Here is a 21,208-nt window from a genome sequence, read left to right as displayed (position 1 = left end):
AAGACAGATGTGTCTTTGACACAGACACCACACTACATCACACTACTTCAACCTTTGCTTCTAAGAAAGACCAAACTTTAGTCTCACAACTATAATAGGTTGCTCGTCAGGAAAAACTGATAAGCCCATGCTGCTGTTTTTCTGGTGTGGACAGTATCAGTCAAGTACGATATCCACTTCATTGATTCAAATCGTCATTCTTTCAAATCCTCTTGTCAAATGAAATCTGTTGCATTGTATGCATTGTATTTTCCCCTTTTAATCATTGAGTCATAAGTATATACTTTATCCACATATTCCTGTGAGTATAGTGAGTAGCTAGTATTAAGCCCATCTCGGTGGCTTTTCCTCCCAAACTTTGTGTGTCAGCTCCATTGTTCCGCCATCTCATTCTCTCTGGAGTATCTTATCCATATGAAGTTGTTCCCATCTTCTTCCACCTCCCTCTGTCTTGTTAACATCAAATGGGAGAACCTCTGGGCTCCCTGTCCCAAAGCACAGCGACATTTCGGTGGTGACAGGAGAATAGTGTTTGCTGCGTTCAAGTGACAAATTAGTGTGAACATTTTTCTCTCCATTCCTTTAGCAAGCAAAGATCACTCCTGTTCAATAACTGCAAGCCTGTTCAAAGCATTGGTTATACGAATCTATTTATGTTCTACTTTGAAAAGTCTCTCATACATATACGAAAGGGCTGCATGGTTTCCGATTCTGAAGATTTTTACTATTCGATTTGAGTTTATCCGGCACATTTAAGAGGCATGTTTAAGCAACAAATGGATGAAAGAACCCAACACGTGTATGCCATTTCTAATATTGCAGGGTCTACATTTTGAGAGGCAGTTAAGAATGTGACATTTTTGAGAAAGCATGGTGTACAGACCTTTTAAGGCGCAAGGTGCTCAGAGTGTCTCAGTAATAGCAAGTGTGGGGAGATAATTGACTCCACTAAGGGCATCTAAAAAGCACTCTGAGATGAGAGCTGTATTTAAGGAAAGTTTTATTATCTGCTTTTAAATGCCAAGCCATGCACCGTTTTTGCCTGTGGGGAGAGAATGTTTCTTAAATGCCAGCATTAAGTGCAGAATATTACCTGATCGTTGCGACTGAGATTTAGCTGCTGGCAGAGATAGCTTGCGGTCAACTCCTCTGCCTGACAGTCTGTTACACAGAATGGCACAGGAAGTGATTTGTCAAAGCTCCCTGCAGCCACTGCTCTTATCTAAGAGGAAGATGTATGACATCTGAAGGAAGAGGTACGCAAGAAGCGGCAAAGAGTATCTTACTGTGTCTTACTAGTGTGTGATGCTGACCACAGTTTTGGTTAAATGTCTTGTTTGAAAGCCAGTCTGTTTGTGCATTGCACTAGATTCCAGAGGTTTGCTTGAAATAAAACATGAGCAAAGAATTGTTAGAGTTTCAGACATTAAAGTCTGACATCTGGCCATGTCTGAAGAAAGTGTTAATACCTCTTCCAGATGGCCACAGTCAAGGTGGGACGATAACCCTGCTGTCATGAAGAGAAGCTAGATGCAATAAATCATACAAATGGAGATAACAGCTCACCAGTTGTGGGTGATATGAAAAAAAATCCTCAGTCACATTATATGTAGTATTAGATCACAACATCATTATGTATCAAGTAATTTGAGAAAATCCTAATGGACAAAAAGCCAGACACAAGTGTTTGTTTTTGGTTAATCTAGCAATTAAATACATGACAAATCAGAGTACTTTATGACATTGATACAATTATCATATAACAAGATTAAGAGCAGTGTTGGGGCTAGTTACTCAAAAAAGTAATATATGATATATTACATATTACTCTCAAAAAAAGTAATGCCTTATGTTACTTTATTACTCCCTGGAGAAAGTAACTAGTTATATTACTAGTTACATTTTTTTTCTTAATTACTCTATAATTACTCTCCCCCTGCTATCGGTATTTTGCTGATTATCTTTCGAAAAGACAACGATTCGACGGTAGAAAGAGGTAACATTTCTTCTACTATGTACGAGGCAACAAGCCTCGATTTGCCAAGATTTTGATGTTGGTAGTACTTTATGTTCAAATGAAAGTTTTTGCTGCTTGCGGGGCTGCTCGTTCATGTCACTCCGTCGCTTCGCAACAAGCTTGATGTGTCTGTGCTGTCGCTCCAGGTGCTTCTTCAAGTTGGAGCTAGAGTTACAAGTGGTGGAGAGCAGCTTTCTCCCCGGGCAGAGTGTGCACTTCACCATTAAGTTATTTTCCTTCCGTTGAACATATTCAAAATAATGACTGAATCTCCACCCGTCGAAACGAGCTTTCTGCTGCTGGGAACCTTCCTCTGAAAAAGAGCTTGCCGTTGTTGACGCTTCCATTTTTTCCAATCTGTCTTTGCGGGTGCCGCTCTGCTGCCGGCTGACAGGTGTTGACCAATCGGTGATGGTAAATGATACCTCGTGCCAAACCCAGACCAATCACTGTTCGATTCACACCCCCTCCCCTTCCCTTCTGTTCTCTTTGTTGTGTGCGTTGTGTGTGATGAAGGTGCTACTGGCAAATGTAACGCAAGTAACTAGCTCGGGAAAACTGTAATAATATTACCATTTTCAGATGAGTAATGCCTTACACTACTAGTTACTGAAAAAGGTAATGTAATGTAGTAATGTAGTTACTGAAAAAAAGTAATGTTATTGTTAATGTTAATGTTACATCCAACACTGATTAACAGTCTACTGCTTTGCTAGCAGCTCTATGAGGCTATATGTAGGCACAGGTTTTGAACAGCCTTTCCGCTCAAACGTTGATGTTTTTTCTACACGTGGACAGTGATGGAAGTAGCTGTGTGAGGAACAACAGGAGTTTCCTACTTGCACACGAATGCCTAGCCAATCACTGCATGAAGCGGGCTTGAGTGACATAATGTTTATTTTTTAGTTCTTTTCGACTGATGAGAACACTGACAATCAAATTGGGTGTCAAGCAATAAAGCAAAAACCGAACAAATATTCATGAGTAACCAGAATGTGCCCTGATGTTGCTACGCAGAGAAACACAGGATCCCTCACTTCCTCTTTCTAACAGAACTACATCTTAACTGGCATTTATTTGGCTGCTGCTTTCACCATGGAGATTATGTTTTTGGTCTGCATCTGTTTGTCTGGTAGTTATCAGAAATATGCTTAACAGATATTACTGATGAGTACTTAAAAGTTATACTATAATAATTGGCTTTTTGATTTTAATTTTTGGATTATGATTTAATGATGATCAGATGCTGGCCCCAGTGGTTTCTATTAGCTGACAACTTATTGTTTACCCACATGATCAGCTAGATATGCCTGTTAACCTGTACAAGTACATCCATCTCATCCAATCTTGTTGTAGCAATTTGTCACTATTTTTCATGGATGTACGCCAGCTATACATAGGAAGATGACATCATTCTATATCTGGCTGCACAAAACTCAAAAATCACTGGACAAATTTGTGTGGTGATTAAGAGGTCTAGAACCAAACTATTAGCAAGTGGACACATTGTAGGAAATTGTCCTAATATATCTCTTGGCCTACCTGAGAGGGATTGGAGGTTTGTAAAATTTAATTCTTAATTCTTAAATCTTAATTCTTTTTGTGATCCTCAGTTCATTTGTATTTTGGCTGTGTGACCAAACCAAATACATATGTACCACAAAGTTAACACTTAGTTCCTGCCAAGGAAAAACAAACCTGAAGACACAAGTGCTTTTGTTGCCATCTGTTTGGGGTTCTGTCTGTTAGGTCCTGATTAATAGCAAATATATTTTTGATGATGATTTGTCCCTGTGATTTGCCTGTACTGTTGAGATGTTTGTAGAGCAGTAGTCATTACAGTGAAGCTGTTGGTTAACAGCGGTGCGGGAGCTGAGCGTTGGTGAGGTTGCAGACATGTTTCTGTTGTGCAAAGGGGCAATAAAAGGCTTTATTTGACAGGCTTGGGTTCATTATAGACGCTGTGTTTCTCTCGGCCTGCTCAGCTTAGATAAACCTCGCTCTGACCAAGGCCACATCCCTCCCGCTGTCGCCTCAGGCCCTCACTGAATTGATTTCAGTAATAAAGTGACAGTCTTGCTGTAATATACGGATGGCCTTTAATTCAAGCCTGTTACCGTGCCAAGGGGTGCTTGTTTAAGGCTTTATTTACACCCTTGCAGCATTGCCTAGCGTGGTTGGCTCCGCGGTAAATCAGACCAGAAGACTTGGATAAAAGGTTTGAAATGCCAAAAGCTCTTAAAGTTGCTCAGGCAGTGTTTAAAGTACTCAACTGTGAACTTGTGTGGGATGCACTACTTTAGTTGCACTCAGACTTGTTGTCATCAAAAGGATTGCAACTGTTGAAATTACAGTGCGTAAAAGTTTAATTTTCTTCACTTCCTCCACAGCCATAGGCCTACTCCTACTCAGCAAACAGTTTGTATTTGAAGTTCTTTTATGACCTCAGAGTATTCAGCTCTGTTTATGTGTAAATAATAGTTAGGTGTTTAAGGATAGTTGTGCATTTTTCGTTACAGGTTGTTTATGAAGCAAATTGATCATTTTTGATGGTTTGAAAGAGCTAATGTTCGTTTTGATGTCATTTCCAATTCAGAGGAAGATTACCTTTACAAGCTGTGCCATCAATCAGAAGCTTCATCACTTGACCTGTGAAAGATTGTAATTAAGTTAGCCTAATTAACTTAATGAAGTGTCACACTTGGCTGACTTAACTATATCGAGTAAATTGAAAGAAAAATAGGCATCATTACTCATCAGATGTTCTGGTATTTAGAGTGAGGCAGAGGAAATGCATTTTATACCAACTCCTCATCCAGTGGGTGTCTATCTTATTGGAAAAATCTAACCTTTAGCCTGTTTTCATTTTCTCAATGAGGCATCTTTCATTAGCAGTCTGATTGGTTTAATCAGTATCATTGGTGCATTTATAGAATGAAGATAAATCCCTGAGTGTGATTTGAATTTGTTGCTCTCATTCTCTTATCTGTATTCAAGTTTAATCTTAATGCCGTAAGGACTGCACGATCAATGAGACCAACAGTTGAGGCTTTTACTAAAGCCTATGAGGTGCTTAAGGCATGATAACCTCATCAATGATGGTTGTCTTTTAGACATGGCCAAAGTTTAATCACAGTTTAATGTGATTTAAAGGCAAGCAGTGGCAGCTAAACAGGAGCAGCTAGCTAAAGTAGCCTGCAGGGAGCACAGGACATGGTCAAGGGTGGCCAGGCGGGACGCTGAAGACGAAGAGAAAATCAATGGCGAGAAGTCACCTCAATCACTTTAACTAGGTGCTACAGATGCCCATGCCCCTCTCAGGGGCCAATTTGTGGAGTAAACAGGAGTGTGTGATTGCTGTCGGGATCCCCAGTGACTCCAGCAGTCCATTTCTCTGGACCTAGCTCATTCTAATAACCCTCTTCGTGGAGAGCGTACATGAGGCCACTTTTCAGAACCCCTCTGTATTTTATGGCCATAAACAGTGTAGCAGACACTGAGCAGCAGCACTACCAGCCTTTGTTAAGATAACATTCCCACAAGTCCCTGGCTCCTGCTGCGTGGGCAGAAAGCATGCTATATTCTAATGGCATTCTGAATAGAGACACCACCGTTTCCTCCCATAAATATACACAATAAACTTTAGTTTAACATTTCTGTTTGTGAACCACAGTTGAACGTACGGCTACTGTACGGAATGTTGCCGTGACGAAAATACTGTAGATAATCACATATTGACTTACATTTTGATTTACTTTCATATAATAGTATATGAATATTCATATAATATCATATAAAGTTTAATTGCTGTCATGTACACACCTCAAGTTCATTTAAGTCTAACTTTGTTTCCATGTCTTCAGCTTCAGCTGATGTACTGCAGGTATTAGTGTTGTGTTGATAAAGCCAAATCTTAAGCCACTGGAATGATGGTTAAACAACAATACATGTAAACTAAAGATATTGTTATACGTTAGTGATTTCTTTTCTGAAATTATTTTCAGCGAGACCAGTTTCTTTTCCCTCACAAATGATCTTTTGCCAAGGACAGACACCAACTTGCAGTGAGCACATCCATCACACAACAGCAAAAAATAGTTTTAACTTTCTCACAAAATGTATTTTAATTATCTATAACTGATATAATCTGTCACTGGTTTATGTATGATCATTATGATAATGGTTGAAGTCCCAAAGAGACAGAACTCTATCGTGTTTGTTCCGGTTTATTATTATTATTATTATTATTATTATTATTATTATTATTATTATTATTATTATTATTATTATTATTCAGTGTTTTTTTTTCCTGCCACAACAGCTCTAATTGCTGTGAGCAGGAGTGAGCTACAAACATGGAATAATGGAATAGTGGAAATTATGCTTCCCAAGAAACATGAGCTCAGTTGGCAGGATGGTGTTACTGTAATTAAGGCTCAAAAATTCAATTTTGGAAAGGCTACGCCCCTCACACCGTATGGCCAATTGACTTGAAATTAGACACAGGAGTCCAGCTCAATGGGCTCTGCAAAAAAGCTTCCTGGACCATGAAAGTCTGCCATGATGGATTTTCTGCCATTTTCTACACATTTTAAACATCTCCTCCTAAACGGAATGTCCGCCTGCTACCATTTGGACCAAGCTTATCCAAAGTTACATAAAACTTGTTGATATCTTATTTAGTTTTCAGGATGTTGACCAGTAAACTTCACAAAGGGCAGGTGTTGTTAAGAATTTGTCCACTCATCATAATTTTCGGTAAATATCTTTAGGCCATGTTTGGGAATAAGCCTCCTGAAGTATTACCAATAGGGGATCTCAAGTACTGAAAACTTGCACCTAAAACCCCAGATGAACTGAATTTCACTAGTTTTGGTGTGCAAGTATTAACAGCAAATCTGAAGTACCATACAAGTGTGCATTGCCACATATCACATATATGCACATAACACAAAATGCCTTTGAGTCGTACTGATTAAACCCACTGGAGACATCCTGTGCTCCCTCCTGAACTTAGACATTTGAGTTTCGATCAAATCCAATGAAGGTTGGACAAATGGCAGAACTTTGAGTGCAAAATAATTGAAATGCTCCAAGTTTTGTGATGATGAAACACAAACTAGCTAAAGCAGATTGAGCTACTTCCTTCCATTGAGTGCAAAAGGTCTTGAACACAGGAGCTATATTTATTATTTTAAATTCTGTAGTAGGAGGGCACCCTTTGGTGGTGTGCCACATGACTCAATGTAAGGGAAGCATAGCAATGCTGAGTAAGCATAAATATGCCTTGAGTTTGCTGTGCAGGCCTTGTCATTTGCATTTGTGTGCTTGTATATCAAGTGTTCTGGAGGAACCTGCGTCAGATATTCTGTGTAAGAATCATTGTGTTATGTAAAACACTTTCACCATTTAGTGAGAAGTCTTTTCCTCTTTGTTTTCATTTTACAGGATATTTCTGGCACTTTCTCTTTGACATGTTGAGTCCTTCCTACCTTGTTCAGAAATAAAGCAAAGCTAAACAACCTGTTTTCCCACAGTCCTAAGAACTCAGACCTGTATATGATTCTCTACTTCATTCTAAATGCTTTAAATTGAACACAGAGAGAAAGCAGCTCTCCTTTTCCTGACTGTATATCCTCTTCCAGGAGGCACCTGTAGTTATCAGACGAGGCAATAAAAAGAAAGACCTGCTTGTGAATTTTGCCTCTGATTAAATTAGGTGTTGCCTGGTAACTTCACCTCAGTATCAGTCATGCCTCACTAAAATGGAAATATGTTTCTTAGAAAAAAAATGGACATTAAAGAATGCCCTTTGTAATAAATGAAATGGGAATTGCAAATATGCGCAGTCATGAAATTTAATTGTGCACTCCGGTGACTGGTTTGTGGGTGCTGAGGAGCAGAGGTGCAGGAGAAGCGCTGTGGGCAGAGGTGGTTAAATGTAGCGCGTAACGCACTGCCTGAACAGGCTAATGAAGCCGCTGTTTATGACCCACTGCAATTGTGTCATCTCTTGAATGGCAACAAGATGCCAGTACACACATAGAGCCACTCAGACACACACATACTTGGAACAACACACACACACACACACACACACACACACACACTCTCTCTCTCTCTCTCTCTCTCTCTCTCTCTCTCTCTCTCTCTCTCTCTCTCTCTCTCTCTCTCTCTCTCTCTCTCTCTCTCTCTCTCCAGGATGTGCTTCTAGCTACCAAAATGTGCTATTGTGTTGGTAAATTTTATTAATGTCTTGTTTTTTAGAGGAAAAGGGGAGAATGTGCTCAAGTAAAATTCTTGTCAAGTCCTGAGAAGAGGACACACACCAACAGAACAACAACAGTCTGCTGCACAACATGTACAACATTAGAGCCAGGTTTAACGACTTTATAATGTCAATAAGAGAAAAGATGCAAATCAAAGCAGTAGGAAAAGTACAATGGAAATAAATACAGTCCCACATAAATCAATCTGTATAGTCCCTGTAGTGGTTTTGTACAGAACAGCAAAATGGCCCATAGTAAATAAATAAATCCATAAGCATTTCTGGAAGAAAATGTGTGTGATTTTTGCAGCCTTTCATGTTATTTCAATCACAGGCATGATTTTCCAAGGAATTTATAATCATATGAAAACTAATTGACCTTCATGTATTGGCTGGATTACAGATGCAGTGGGAGGGACTGGTGGCTTTAAAACACTTTTGTACTTCACTTGATTATATTTAACTGATAAACTGAACATGTTATCATAATGAGCGTATGTACGGTTAATCAGTGTGCACCACTGGAAATTTTGCAATATGAATCCAGTTCATGCTGTATACATGACTGAGATATGCACGCAATGAATGGCATGGAACTGAGTTTGAAACATTAATTTTAAAAAGATGAAATCAATGATAGTTTACACTTTTTAATAACAGTTAGAAAATAGAGAAATGACATACAATTTACCATACTTACTTTGGATATATTTTTGGCCTTACATACATAATCACATATTGGCTTATTGTCAGAAGTGTATTTTAAAAAATCATAAATTTAAATAAATATGCAAATTAAAGCATAACTGGCAAAAATGTAATAATGAATAAATACTGTAGAGTGAAAATGTCATTTTAAAATAAACAATGAAAATAAGTCCAATAAGTTATGATAGATGAGTACAGAATTTTATTTTATTTTTTGCTTAATTTATTCCATCCATTTTCTCTGAAAGCTGTCACTGGTCAGCTCTTTTACACTCCTGTGATTGTTAGTTCAGATGTAACTGCTTGAGCTTGTATTTAGCTGTGGATTTATTTTTTTCCCAATGATCATTTAAGCCTGTCTTAGTCATTTATGAGCATTTAAACTGTTGTGTAAGCAATTAAACATATTTTTAATAAAGTAGGATGTAATGACAGTTTTTTAAACCTAGTTTAAGCTCATATAACCCCACATGAATTTTAATTTACATGAAAGCCTAATGGCTGTACCTTCTCCTCATGTTTGCGGCAGTGCACAAAAATGTGCATGACTCTCATTATCTGTGCAACTGAACATTCATCTAACTGTAGGGGCAGTGAATCCATCAAAGGTGATAGGACTATAAATCAGAGCCTCTTCTGCATACACACATTGTGCAGTGTAAGACACACTCATAAATATATACAGTGAAAGCAGAAAATCAGTCACACTAATTCACTGCTAATTCTTTTGAGGACTGTATAGGCTTGATAAAGGAAGGACAAGCTTATTAAAGTGCATGCCGTGTTGTACATTATGATTCCTTTGCAGTGTAAATTTAATCCAAGTTTATGAGGTTGATTGCATAGGTTGTGCGGTTGGCAGATCGCTTTCTGTGTGTGTGTGTGTGTGTGTGTGTGTGTGTGTGTGTGTGTGTGTGTGTGTGTGTGTGTGTGTGTGTGTGTGTGTGTGTGTGTGTGTGTGTGTGTGAGAAATTGGTGGTGCCAGCAGTAGTGATGTGAGGCTGCGTGGTGGTAGAGCTTGACTGGTCTTTGTTGCCACCTAGGGCTCAGTGTGAGCTCTCCTCCTCTCTCTGCATCATATGACAGACACGGCGCTCTGCTCCTGCCCTTTAAAACACGGGCCTCAACTCGAATGAAAAATGTGGCATTTCATTATCATATATGTATATGTTAGTGCCAGAGGGCCTGCCAGCCTATGGAAAGCAGGCGATGAAAACAAACCCGGCCCCTCCTCCCCTCTCCTCTCCTCTCCCTTGTCTTCCCAGAGGGAATTGATGGAGATATCCCACAATGCCAGAGCCCATCAGCTCCTGCAGGCTCGTCAGAGGGGGAGCGTCTGCCTCTCCGTTCTCCACAAAGCAAATGTCTCTAGCAGGGGCCACTGATGCAAAACACAGCTCCATACCTCAACCTCTGTAGTCCACAGTGAGAGAACAGGGGGAAGCAGAACATTGCTGCTTCCCCTCCGTCCTCTTTCTCTGGATCAGTGGCTGTAGCTGCACTTTCAAACGTGCTACAAATTTTAATACAGCAAGAATAACACACGTCTTCAAAACATCGATGTGTTCAGTTTAGAGTAATAAGTATGGCTAAAACAGGATTTTGGATATGTCGTTCACCACCGAAGTGATGGACATGATGCAGTTTGGTTGATTACATATTTAGTGTAGTACTGATGAATACACAGTTCTGAATTCTACATGTATTGCTGCAACATGTTTTCATTCCTCCATGTCATAGCAATATATTTGTTTACAGTGGTCAGGACTAATCGTGCTCTATGTCTTACATCCAGTCGGTGTAATATTTGTAATTGATATAATCTTAGTTGCATCTCTGATATAGCCCAATACTAGTTTAGGTTTACATATACAGTACATAAGATAATTTTGTCTTCCTCTCCCTTCCTGGAAGAACATTATTGTTGCTGCAGTGAAACCTGTTATTGAGGGCCGAGCATTTTGGGTCCAAATTTCCAATGCTCATCAAGTTATTTATGGGTCTGGATGGTACATTTCAGTCATCTGAAGGTATCTGGAGGTATTTGTATTGCTGATTCACAACAGATCCCTGGGCAGTTACCATACACAATGCAAAAGGTGTGTGTGTGTGTGTGTGTGTGTGTGTGTGTGTGTGTGTGTGTGTGGGTGTGTGTGTGTGTGTGTGTGTGTGTGTGTGTGTGGGTGTGTGTGTGTGTGTTTGTGATGTTTATGATGTTTATGAAACACTGGGGCAGCCATTCCATGTAGAAAAGTGATAAATTTAATTTGCTCACTTTGTGCACCAATATGGACACAAGAGTCACACAGAACAGCAGAGCAGCAGCTGCTGTGATTGGTTACTGTGGTGTTTCAAATCTGGCATTACTTGAGCAGCATCAGAGGCTTCATACTGATGAGTCTCTAGTGAGAAAGAAAGGGGGAAGTGATGTCATAAAATGATGTTACAATTACATCATTGTATAGCTGTAAATGCAAAACTTAGCAGTGTGATGCTTCCACTGCTTTTAAACTGAAATAAAATGTGAAAGGGGTCACTCATCGTGACAAACACGGCAACCAACTCTGCAGGTCTCTGTCACACTGCGGTGAGGTCGTCCTGTCTTGGGTTATTGTCTTGTCATTTCCTGTTTTATTTTGAAAGTCTAACTCTCCTCTCGTTTCAGATCACTTGCCCTTCCTCTTGTGTCACCTGTTCGTCATCCCTGATTCCTGATTGTGTCCACCTGTTCCCCATTACCCTCATGTGTTTAAATAGTCTGCGTCTCCCTTTGTCCTGTGCCGAAGTGTTTCGTCTTATGTCCGATCACCAAAGCCTGCATCATAGCTCACAGCCACAGTCTGTATTTGTAAGTCTTGTTTCCTCGTCAGAGTGATTTTTTGTTGTAACTTCTGTAGTTTAGTTTAGCATTTATAGTCTTTTGAGTAATTTGCTTTCTTGGTTTGCCTCCCTTTGGAGTGATTTTCAGTTCATATAGTTCATAGTTGAAGTGAGTCTAGCCTCCATCTTTTAGGAGAGTTTTTTGTTTCTGTCCTGTTCTTTCTGTTTCTTTGTTAGCTCTTTCTCCATTCGGAGAGACTTTAGTTTAAAGTTTTGTAGCCTCTTGATTTTCCTCTCTGTGAGTGATTTTGATTTTGATAATTTTTATAGATCCGTGATTGAGATATTTTCCTCCTTTGGAGTGTTTTTTGTTTTCTCTAGAGTAGTTGAGTATTTTCATAGATCAGGTTTCATAGCCCCTTTGTTTGCTCTGCATAGAGGTTGTCTTGACTCAAATAAAGTCTGCTCACTGTCATTCTCTGCTCCTGAGTCCTGTTTTGAGTTCGGGCCTGACAGTACACTTCGGCCAGTATGGACTCAGCAGAGGCTGGCCGGTGGGCGGCCACGTTACAGGCTCAGGAAGCCCGCATCTCTCGTCAGGAGGAGTTCCAGACGGCGATGGTGGGTCAGCTTGGCCAGCTTTCGGCCCAGGTGAGGGAGCTGACGGACCACCTGCGGCAGACAGCCCCACCATCAGCGGCGCCGGAACCCCCAGCTCCTGCTGCGGCCGCGTCCCAGGGCGCGGCCGGGATGGGAATCAAGTTGGCTTCCCCGGAGCGATACTCGGGGGAACCAGGACAATGCAGGGCTTTCCTTATTGATTGTTCTATACATTTTGAACAGCTCCCGCACGCATTCATCACAGACAAGTCGAAAATTGCATTCATGATTTCCTACCTGACAGGGAGAGCCAAAGCTTGGGCCGCCGCTGAGTGGGCTCGAGACTCTCCGCTTTGCTCCTCTTTTACAGACTTCAAAACTGCTCTCATGATGACTTTCGATCCTGTGTCGACTGACAGGGAAAAGGCCAGGGAGTTGAGCAGAGTGACACAGGGCCGGGGCTCGGTGTGCGACTATGCTATTCGCTTTCGCACCCTGGCGGCGGAGAGTGGGTGGAATAACACCGCCCTGTACGATGTCTTCCTGAAGGGGCTGGCGACTCATATCCAGGAGCTGCTGTTGCCCCTGGATTTGCCTGCGGACCTGGATTCACTCATCTCGCTTGCCATCCGGACTGACAACCGGGTTCGTGAGCTCCGGCAACCGCGGAGCAGTGGTTCGAGGTCGGAGAGGGCTCCGTGTTTTCCTGCCCCGGGGGGGCAAGTTCTCCGTGATTCACCGCCTGAGCACCGTTTTCCCTCCTTCCCCACCAGGGAAGAGGAGCCCATGCAGCTTGGCAGGACACGGCTGACACCGGAGGAGCGACGACGACGCCAGCAGGAAGGCAGCTGCTTTTACTGCGGCAAATCTAATCACCTCGTCGCTACCTGTCCGGCCAAAAAGATCCAGGAGGTGAGTCAACCCCCAGCCACGGACCGCGCTCCGCGCAGCCTGACGCCTGTTAAGGTAACGCACCATGCCATCACTATGAACATTGAGACACTCATAGACTCTGGGGCCGATGAGAGCTTAATTGACTGGGGGCTGGCGGAGACATTGGGGTTAAAATCGAACCCCCTGGCCAGTCCCATCAAAGCCAGGGCTCTCAACGGTAAAGAACTGTTTTTGATCACTCACGCCACTGAACCACTGGATCTGCAGATCCAGGGGCATTGGGAACTCCTGACCCTTTACTTAGTTACTTCACCCTCTCAGTCTCTGGTTTTAGGTTACCCTTGGTTATGTCAACACAACCCCCACGTGAACTGGGTAACAGGGGCTATTATGGGATGGGGGAAGGATTGTGTGGACCACCGCAAACCGGTTCCGGTCCAGGGGAATAACATGACTGCTATCAATCACTTCTCTGTCACCTCTGCCACAGACTCTGAAACCTCCGACCTGAGCTCCGTGCCTTCCTGCTACCACCACCTCCGAGAGGTTTTTAACAAAAGCAAGGCCTTGTCACTTCCCCCACACCGGCCCTACGACTGCGCCATAGACTTGATTCCTGGCTCCCCCATACCCAAGGGCCGGTTGTACTCCATCTCCGGGCCAGAGAAAGCAGCCATGAAAGATTACATAGAGTCATCATTGAGGGCGGGGCTTATTCGTCCTTCCTCGTCAGCAGCTGGGGCCGGATTCTTTTTTGTAGGGAAAAAGGACGGATCTCTCAGGCCCTGCATCGACTACAGCCCCCTAAACGCCATCACCGTCAAAAATCGCTATCCCCTGCCCCTGATGACGTCTGTTTTCGACCAGCTGCAGCAGGCTAAGGTATTTACCAAGCTAGATTTACGCAATGCCTATCATTTAATCAGGATCAGAGAGGGGGATGAATGGAAAACAGGGTTTAATACTCCTAGCGGCCACTACGAGTACTTAGTCATGCCTTTCGGTCTCACTAATGCCCCAGCTGTATTCCAGACTATGATTAATGATGTGCTCCGGGATTTTTTAGACCGGTTTGTGTATGTGTATTTGGATGACATTCTCATTTACTCATCAGATCTAGAAACTCACAGAAACCATGTATCCCAGGTCCTCCAACGGTTGTTGGAGAATAAGCTCTATGTCAAAGCAGAAAAAAGTGAGTTTCATGCCGACACCGTCTCCTTCCTGGGCTTCATTGTAGCCCCTGGAAGGGTGCAGATGGATCCGGCTAAAGTGAGCGCTGTGGCCAAGTGGCCCACGCCTGATAGCCGCAAAAAAGTCCAGCAGTTCCTCGGCTTTGCTAACTTTTACAGGCGGTTTATCAGACACTTCAGTGCTATAGCGGCTCCGCTCCATGCACTCACCTCCACGAAGCAGCCATTCCTCTGGACTCCGGAGGCAGAGGCAGCCTTTCAGCACCTCAAGACCCGCTTCACCACGGCTCCCATTCTCACGATGCCTGATCCTCTGCGGCAGTTTGTGGTCGAGGTGGACGCCTCCAATGAAGGGGTTGGGGCAGTCCTGTCCCAGCGGTCGGAACAGGACGGGAAGGTGCATCCCTGCGCCTTCTTTTCGCGGCGCCTGTCCAGGGCGGAGCGGAACTATGACGTCGGCGACCGGGAGCTGCTGGCGGTCAAGCTGGCCTTGGAAGAGTGGAGACACTGGCTTGAGGGGGCGGAACATCCGTTTATTGTCTGGACCGACCATAAGAACTTGGAATACATACGTAAAGCCAAGAGACTGAATTCTCGCCAGGCCAGGTGGGGACTCTTTTTTAACCGCTTCTCCTTCTCTCTTTCTTACAGGCCGGGGTCCCAGAATGTCAAGCCCGATGCCCTGTCACGAATCTACGACCCCGAGCCTGTTGCCAAAGAACCAGAGCCAATCCTTCCACGGACCTGTGTGGTTGGAGCGGTGACTTGGCAGATAGAAAATGAGGTTAAGCATGCAAACGGTGAGAGCCTGCCACCTAGTGGGTGTCCCGAGAATCGATTGTTTGTCCCGTCCCGCTTCATACTGGACCGGTCCCTCATAGACGACTTTGTCAGGGACCATCCTGAACTTCCTGGGCCGTCAGGAGTCGGCCCTTAGGGGGGGGGGTACTGTCACACTGCGGTGAGGTCGTCCTGTCTTGGGTTATTGTCTTGTCATTTCCTGTTTTATTTTGAAAGTCTAACTCTCCTCTCGTTTCAGATCACTTGCCCTTCCTCTTGTGTCACCTGTTCGTCATCCCTGATTCCTGATTGTGTCCACCTGTTCCCCATTACCCTCATGTGTTTAAATAGTCTGCGTCTCCCTTTGTCCTGTGCCGAAGTGTTTCGTCTTATGTCCGATCACCAAAGCCTGCATCATAGCTCACAGCCACAGTCTGTATTTGTAAGTCTTGTTTCCTCGTCAGAGTGATTTTTTGTTGTAACTTCTGTAGTTTAGTTTAGCATTTATAGTCTTTTGAGTAATTTGCTTTCTTGGTTTGCCTCCCTTTGGAGTGATTTTCAGTTCATATAGTTCATAGTTGAAGTGAGTCTAGCCTCCATCTTTTAGGAGAGTTTTTTGTTTCTGTCCTGTTCTTTCTGTTTCTTTGTTAGCTCTTTCTCCATTCGGAGAGACTTTAGTTTAAAGTTTTGTAGCCTCTTGATTTTCCTCTCTGTGAGTGATTTTGATTTTGATAATTTTTATAGATCCGTGATTGAGATATTTTCCTCCTTTGGAGTGTTTTTTGTTTTCTCTAGAGTAGTTGAGTATTTTCATAGATCAGGTTTCATAGCCCCTTTGTTTGCTCTGCATAGAGGTTGTCTTGACTCAAATAAAGTCTGCTCACTGTCATTCTCTGCTCCTGAGTCCTGTTTTGAGTTCGGGCCTGACAGTCTCTTCAGCACTGGAGAAAGTTTTAGCATCTTTTTAGATAATTGGTTTCGTCTTTGATTCAGTGTCACCGTTGTCATCAGCTTTGTTTCCAGATGCATAAGGAACTGTTTATACCAAGAAATAGCTGTCTGTTGGCAAGATAGTATGTCACAATAATGTTCTGTTACCCCCAAGAGGCCAAAAAGTCAATGAATGGCGCTTTACATAATGCTTTCTTTCTCAAAAAGGATTCGATCACCTTTTAATTGCAGCACAGATATTTCAATGCAGCTCAATAATGCTCTGACACATGAAGGAGCTGGTTTACAGAATTACTGTATAATGACTGACTTCTCTGCACTGTCTCTATCAGGAATTACACCCTCCCCAAACAACTTGTCAGATACTCCCCAGGTGATTTGTGCATTTCAAATATGATTAACAGCTCGTCTTCTCCATCTCTCCGACACTTTAAATTGCACGCTGCAGAGGCAATTTCTGTAGACTCACTCCATAAGCCTGACTATGAGGGCAGATAAATGAGGAGTGGGCCATAACGGAAGCCAATTTTCAGCTGTAGTATCACTTCTAGCGCGGCATTTCACCAAAATTCAAAGAAAGATGAAAACAGATGAAGATTGGGCCATGTCTCTCCTTGCTTCTGCCCGCCTACCCAGACTGGAGGAGGAGGCTCTGTAGGCAGTCAGACAGCAGCATAATGGCAGCAACAGTGAAGTTGTGAAGCGCTGACACCCATCTGCTTTCCCTCAGGCAGAGACAGCAGTGATAGGTGGCTGAGGTGTTGGAGAGGGGAGGATAAAGAGCACATGAGAATTCTGTGAAGGCCCTGAGAGGCCAGGAGGACTGGTGTCACCCCTCTCCCCAGGGACACACACTAAATCAGTGGAGGAGGAGGCACTGGAGGCACATCTCTGGCTTTATGACATAGTTAGCATGCACTGGCCCCTCCTCCCCTCTTGTTTCCCATTTAAGAGCTGACTGGCCCTCTGATAACGGATGGCGCCACAGGTAATTGGAAAATTGGCAGGCTTGTCAGGGAGATTTGGTGGATGACATGAATGTATACGGTGGCGGAGTTCATGAGGTGTCACCCCACAGCAAGATTTATATCAGCCCTATGGACCGGCACCAGAAAGTATCCAGAGTTCAGGAAAAAGTAGCACATTTTTCTCCAGGGGAGACTGCATATCTAGAGACACCGACAAGGTTCCTGTTAGTAAAGAGATGATATATGGGCCGTCTTTTGCATTAACCCTAACCTTAATTTACTGTTTCTACACATGCCTTAACATCTGCTGCAATTCGCTCCACACATCCTCCACTCTGATTTATTTACGCTAAGATCCAGGAAATACATGAGTCATTTTTATCTCAGGTTATCTGACATTTTAAATTTCAATATCAAACAATACATAAGGCGAACATGAATTTTTAGTAAAGGCTTCAGAATGAGCTTGCTCGACATCTTCGCCAGTGAATTTCTGAAGAATGCTATCCACAGTTTGCCCATCTCAGGTTATTAGCAGAGGAAAAGGGGGCCTGTGGGGGCCACATTCCTGTCAACTTTAGACCAAATTGTTTGGCAAGTTGTTGTTTTTAAAAATAGAATTGAGTCGTGTACCACCACCACCACCACCACCACACACACACACACACACACACACTCTGTTGTTAAAAGATGTATTCTGACTCTCATCTTTTCAAAGATGTTTGTTTGTTTGTTTTTTTTTATCAGCATGCACACAGTCAGGACATACTGCAGTATTAAACACAGCCTCCCTTGGGCCTGTCTTTAGGGCAACAATCACATATAGTATGGGTTTGTTTTTTGAAATTAGCTTTGAAGTAATGTTTTAATGTAGGCATGCAGCAGATTGTGCCAGGATCAGTCTGTCAGGAAAGATTTACAATATTTAAGGTGTATTATCTCTGCACTGATGTGAGTACACAACAGTGAAACCAGGCTTGATTGACAGAGAATTAGAGCTTAACTAATGTCCACTCTGAGCCAGCTGGAGGAATGTGGATTTGTGAGGTGTTGTGAGCTGCTGATCCACAACTAGTGATCACACATTCTGGTGTGTAGATGTGTTCATTAACCTCTGGAGGGGGTATAATTGTATCTGTCAGAGTCATTTAATCACCACTGCAGCTCTCACCACTGTCACTTTCACTTTGTCTGCTTTACTAAATCAGCTGGCTCCTTGGCTGGCCCACCATGACTCCTGCTCTCTGGGTGTCACTTTCCTTTTGTTGCCTTTAAATCCACATGTACACTTGGGAGCTGCTTTGTCATTTACAAAAAAAAATGAATGTTCTGTTCTTTGTATAACATATCAACCAGACATACCGCAGAGCAGAATAATGGTGAAAACACTCAAAGACACAGTTTAAGATGGGCAATAAAACAGTTGTTACATTGTTCATTCAGTTCATTATTTATTTATTGTGAAATGTAATCAGAGGGTGCATCCTAACACTATGGTCCAGCATTTTTATTGTTATTAAATAGGTGATATTAGGTGATATTGAATGGCAACCAGTAAAAATGACAGCACCAGCATACTTGCAGTCACAGCCTTCATCAGCTCCACCCTACCTTCCCATGATGGACGCTTGTGCTAAAGTGGCCAGTCCACCACCACAAAACATGTAAAGCCACATAGAGTGCTGTTGTCCTGCTAGCTGGCGACTAGCATCTGTAACCCAGTGGGTTTCCCTACAGAAGCTGAAAAGCTTCAGGCACTTTCTCCGAATTGTACGCTAGTGGGTATCTGCAGCTTTGACAGAGGCCTGGAAGAGTCAAGATTCATGGGAACGCTGTCATTTTATCATGGCTAAAATTATTAGGCATCAAAATTTTACAGTCCAATCCAGTTACAGATATCCATTGAGCTCAAAATGCAATGAAAACCAGGCGTATATGTGTAGCTTTTCACAAACATTCATTAACATAAATGACTAAAACCAACTGGCTGCTGAACAGAAACATAAAGTCTGGGATTTTTTACTCCCTCTGGTTTTTGCAGAATGGACTGCATTACCCAGAACCCTACTGCTGAATAATCTAGAGTTCATGTGGCAGATTCTGTGTTTAACATCAGTTTATACATGTTGATTTAATTCCTGGGGCTAGTGCATCAACATTGAACCTGTGAACCTGTTTACCTGTGGAATGTTCCAAACAGGTGTTTTTGGAGCGTTCCGCAACTTTCTCAGTCTTTAGTTGCTCCTGCCCCAACTTGTTTGAAACATGTTGCTGCATCAAATTCACAAAAATCATATATTTAGAAAAATCTAAGTTGAAAGTCAGAACATTAAAGAATCACTTTAGTTTCTTTTGTTCATCGCTAATGTGACATGTTTGACGGTGCCTCCTATTGTGTGATGGTATGAGGTGTCATGTGTTTGCAGGAGGAAGAGGAAGAGCAGCTGGAGGAAGACAACTCTGTTAAAGAGGAAACAGCGGAGCAGGAGATTCCAAATGAATGAACCTGAGCGAGAGGACACAAACACACCACTGCTCTACGGCTTCACCTCCAGTCTTAGCATTTCTGTTCAGACTATAGCACACGTAACTTTTTACTAGCCTCCCAAAGTTCCTAGACAGCCAGCAGTTAGCTTCCACTCCAAATAGTTTAGCAGCCAGAGTTGTATTTTAGAAAACACAGTTTAAAGGGTGATATCTTTAGATTCAAGGGTAGAGTTTGTACTTTTTATGGACAGGGCTGGACAGACGGACGGACAGATTTCAGACAGATCCTCATGAAGCAGCACATCAAAGCATCCACCCACAGGAGCACACACCACTGTGCTTCCTCGACAGCAGAGATATGTCTAACTGTTAACGCCCAGCCACCTGATGTATTTATGACACTTTCCATGTAATCTATTTTCATACACTAATAATCATGAGACAGCGTGTCCACACAGAGTATCCTCAGCGTCCTGTTTACAAGATGAACTAGCAGAGTGGGTGTGAGTCCACAGAACACTTCTTCTTCCCTGCCGAGCACGCTCACACCGGTCAGCAGCGACGAGCTTTCCACCGGCGTCGAGCGCATTTCACTTGACATTTGACTGGAGGATTTTATTTTTATATTTCACACATATCTTCGTACTTCCCCCATTTTAAATATCTACTTATTTTCTCACTTATTAATGCTTGTGTAAAGTATGGAGTTTTGTTTTTGTGTTGAAAATGACTTTTTTTTACCTTTTGATTTACAGTATCTTTAAGTGCTACATGCCAATCTATGTTGTCAATGGATTTATTCTAAAAATCTTCCATGTGTAGGAGATGTGTCTACTCAGAGATTGTATTTACATACTTTGTAAAGTAGAATTAGTTTTGGGTTCTTTTTCTCCTTTTTATTAGCCAGATGGTTCTATGACCTGTTGGTAGTCTGTGGTCCAGACTGAGTCTCTAAGCTTCCTGGGCGTCATCACTCACTTGTGGGCAAAGTTTAGCAATTGAAAAGTAATTGAAGCCACAGAGGCAGCAAATGTTTGTAGTTTAATTATCTCAATCACTTTCCACATGTAATTTGATACCAAATATGGCTGATTTGACCCAAAATTAGAAATCAAGTTCATTTGAAGTGACGATTCCATTTGGTTTATATGCGTGTTATCAGCAAGTTTAAACATCATTAGATTTGACCAGAGACTACTGTCAAGCCAAAGCACTGTCAGCCTCACACAGTACGTCTGGAATTATCCCTTAAAGTGCCAATAAATCTGAACTGCAAAAAAAAAAAAAAAAAAAGCGTGCTTCTCTGTCACTGCATTTCAAATGTTTGAAATCTCTTCATCATAGTGATTCTTGGTCTATTGGGTGTCTGACTGTAGTGACACAACCATCGCAGTCGGTATGTGTTATATGTAGCCAGAAAAATCCCACAGCCCTCAGATTACCTCCATGCTTGTCAGTGATTTTGATCCTGTCTGGAGCACATATGTTTGTGATTTTTCATCCCTCACTCCAGTAATTATCA

General features: G+C 42.4%; 1 protein-coding gene across 2 annotated transcripts in view; it reads left to right on the top strand.

The window, feature by feature from the left end:
• The window catches only part of phf14 (PHD finger protein 14), a 91,153-nt gene extending 70,193 nt beyond the window's left edge, over nucleotides 1-20,960 (top strand). For both annotated transcript variants that reach the window (XM_070984279.1, XM_070984278.1), the window contains exon 18: nucleotides 19,626-20,960. In XM_070984279.1, the coding sequence (XP_070840380.1) occupies nucleotides 19,626-19,703 (78 nt within the window). In that variant the 3' untranslated portion in view covers nucleotides 19,704-20,960. The remainder of the gene's footprint in view (nucleotides 1-19,625) is intronic.
• Nucleotides 20,961-21,208: the final 248 nt, after the last annotated feature.

The sequence above is a fragment of the Chaetodon trifascialis genome, chromosome 17 (assembly GCF_039877785.1).
Source record: "Chaetodon trifascialis isolate fChaTrf1 chromosome 17, fChaTrf1.hap1, whole genome shotgun sequence".
NCBI classification, from domain to species: domain Eukaryota; kingdom Metazoa; phylum Chordata; class Actinopteri; order Chaetodontiformes; family Chaetodontidae; genus Chaetodon; species Chaetodon trifascialis.
The sequence above is the reverse complement of the archived record's forward strand: the minus strand, read 5'-3'. Positions and strand labels throughout refer to the sequence as shown.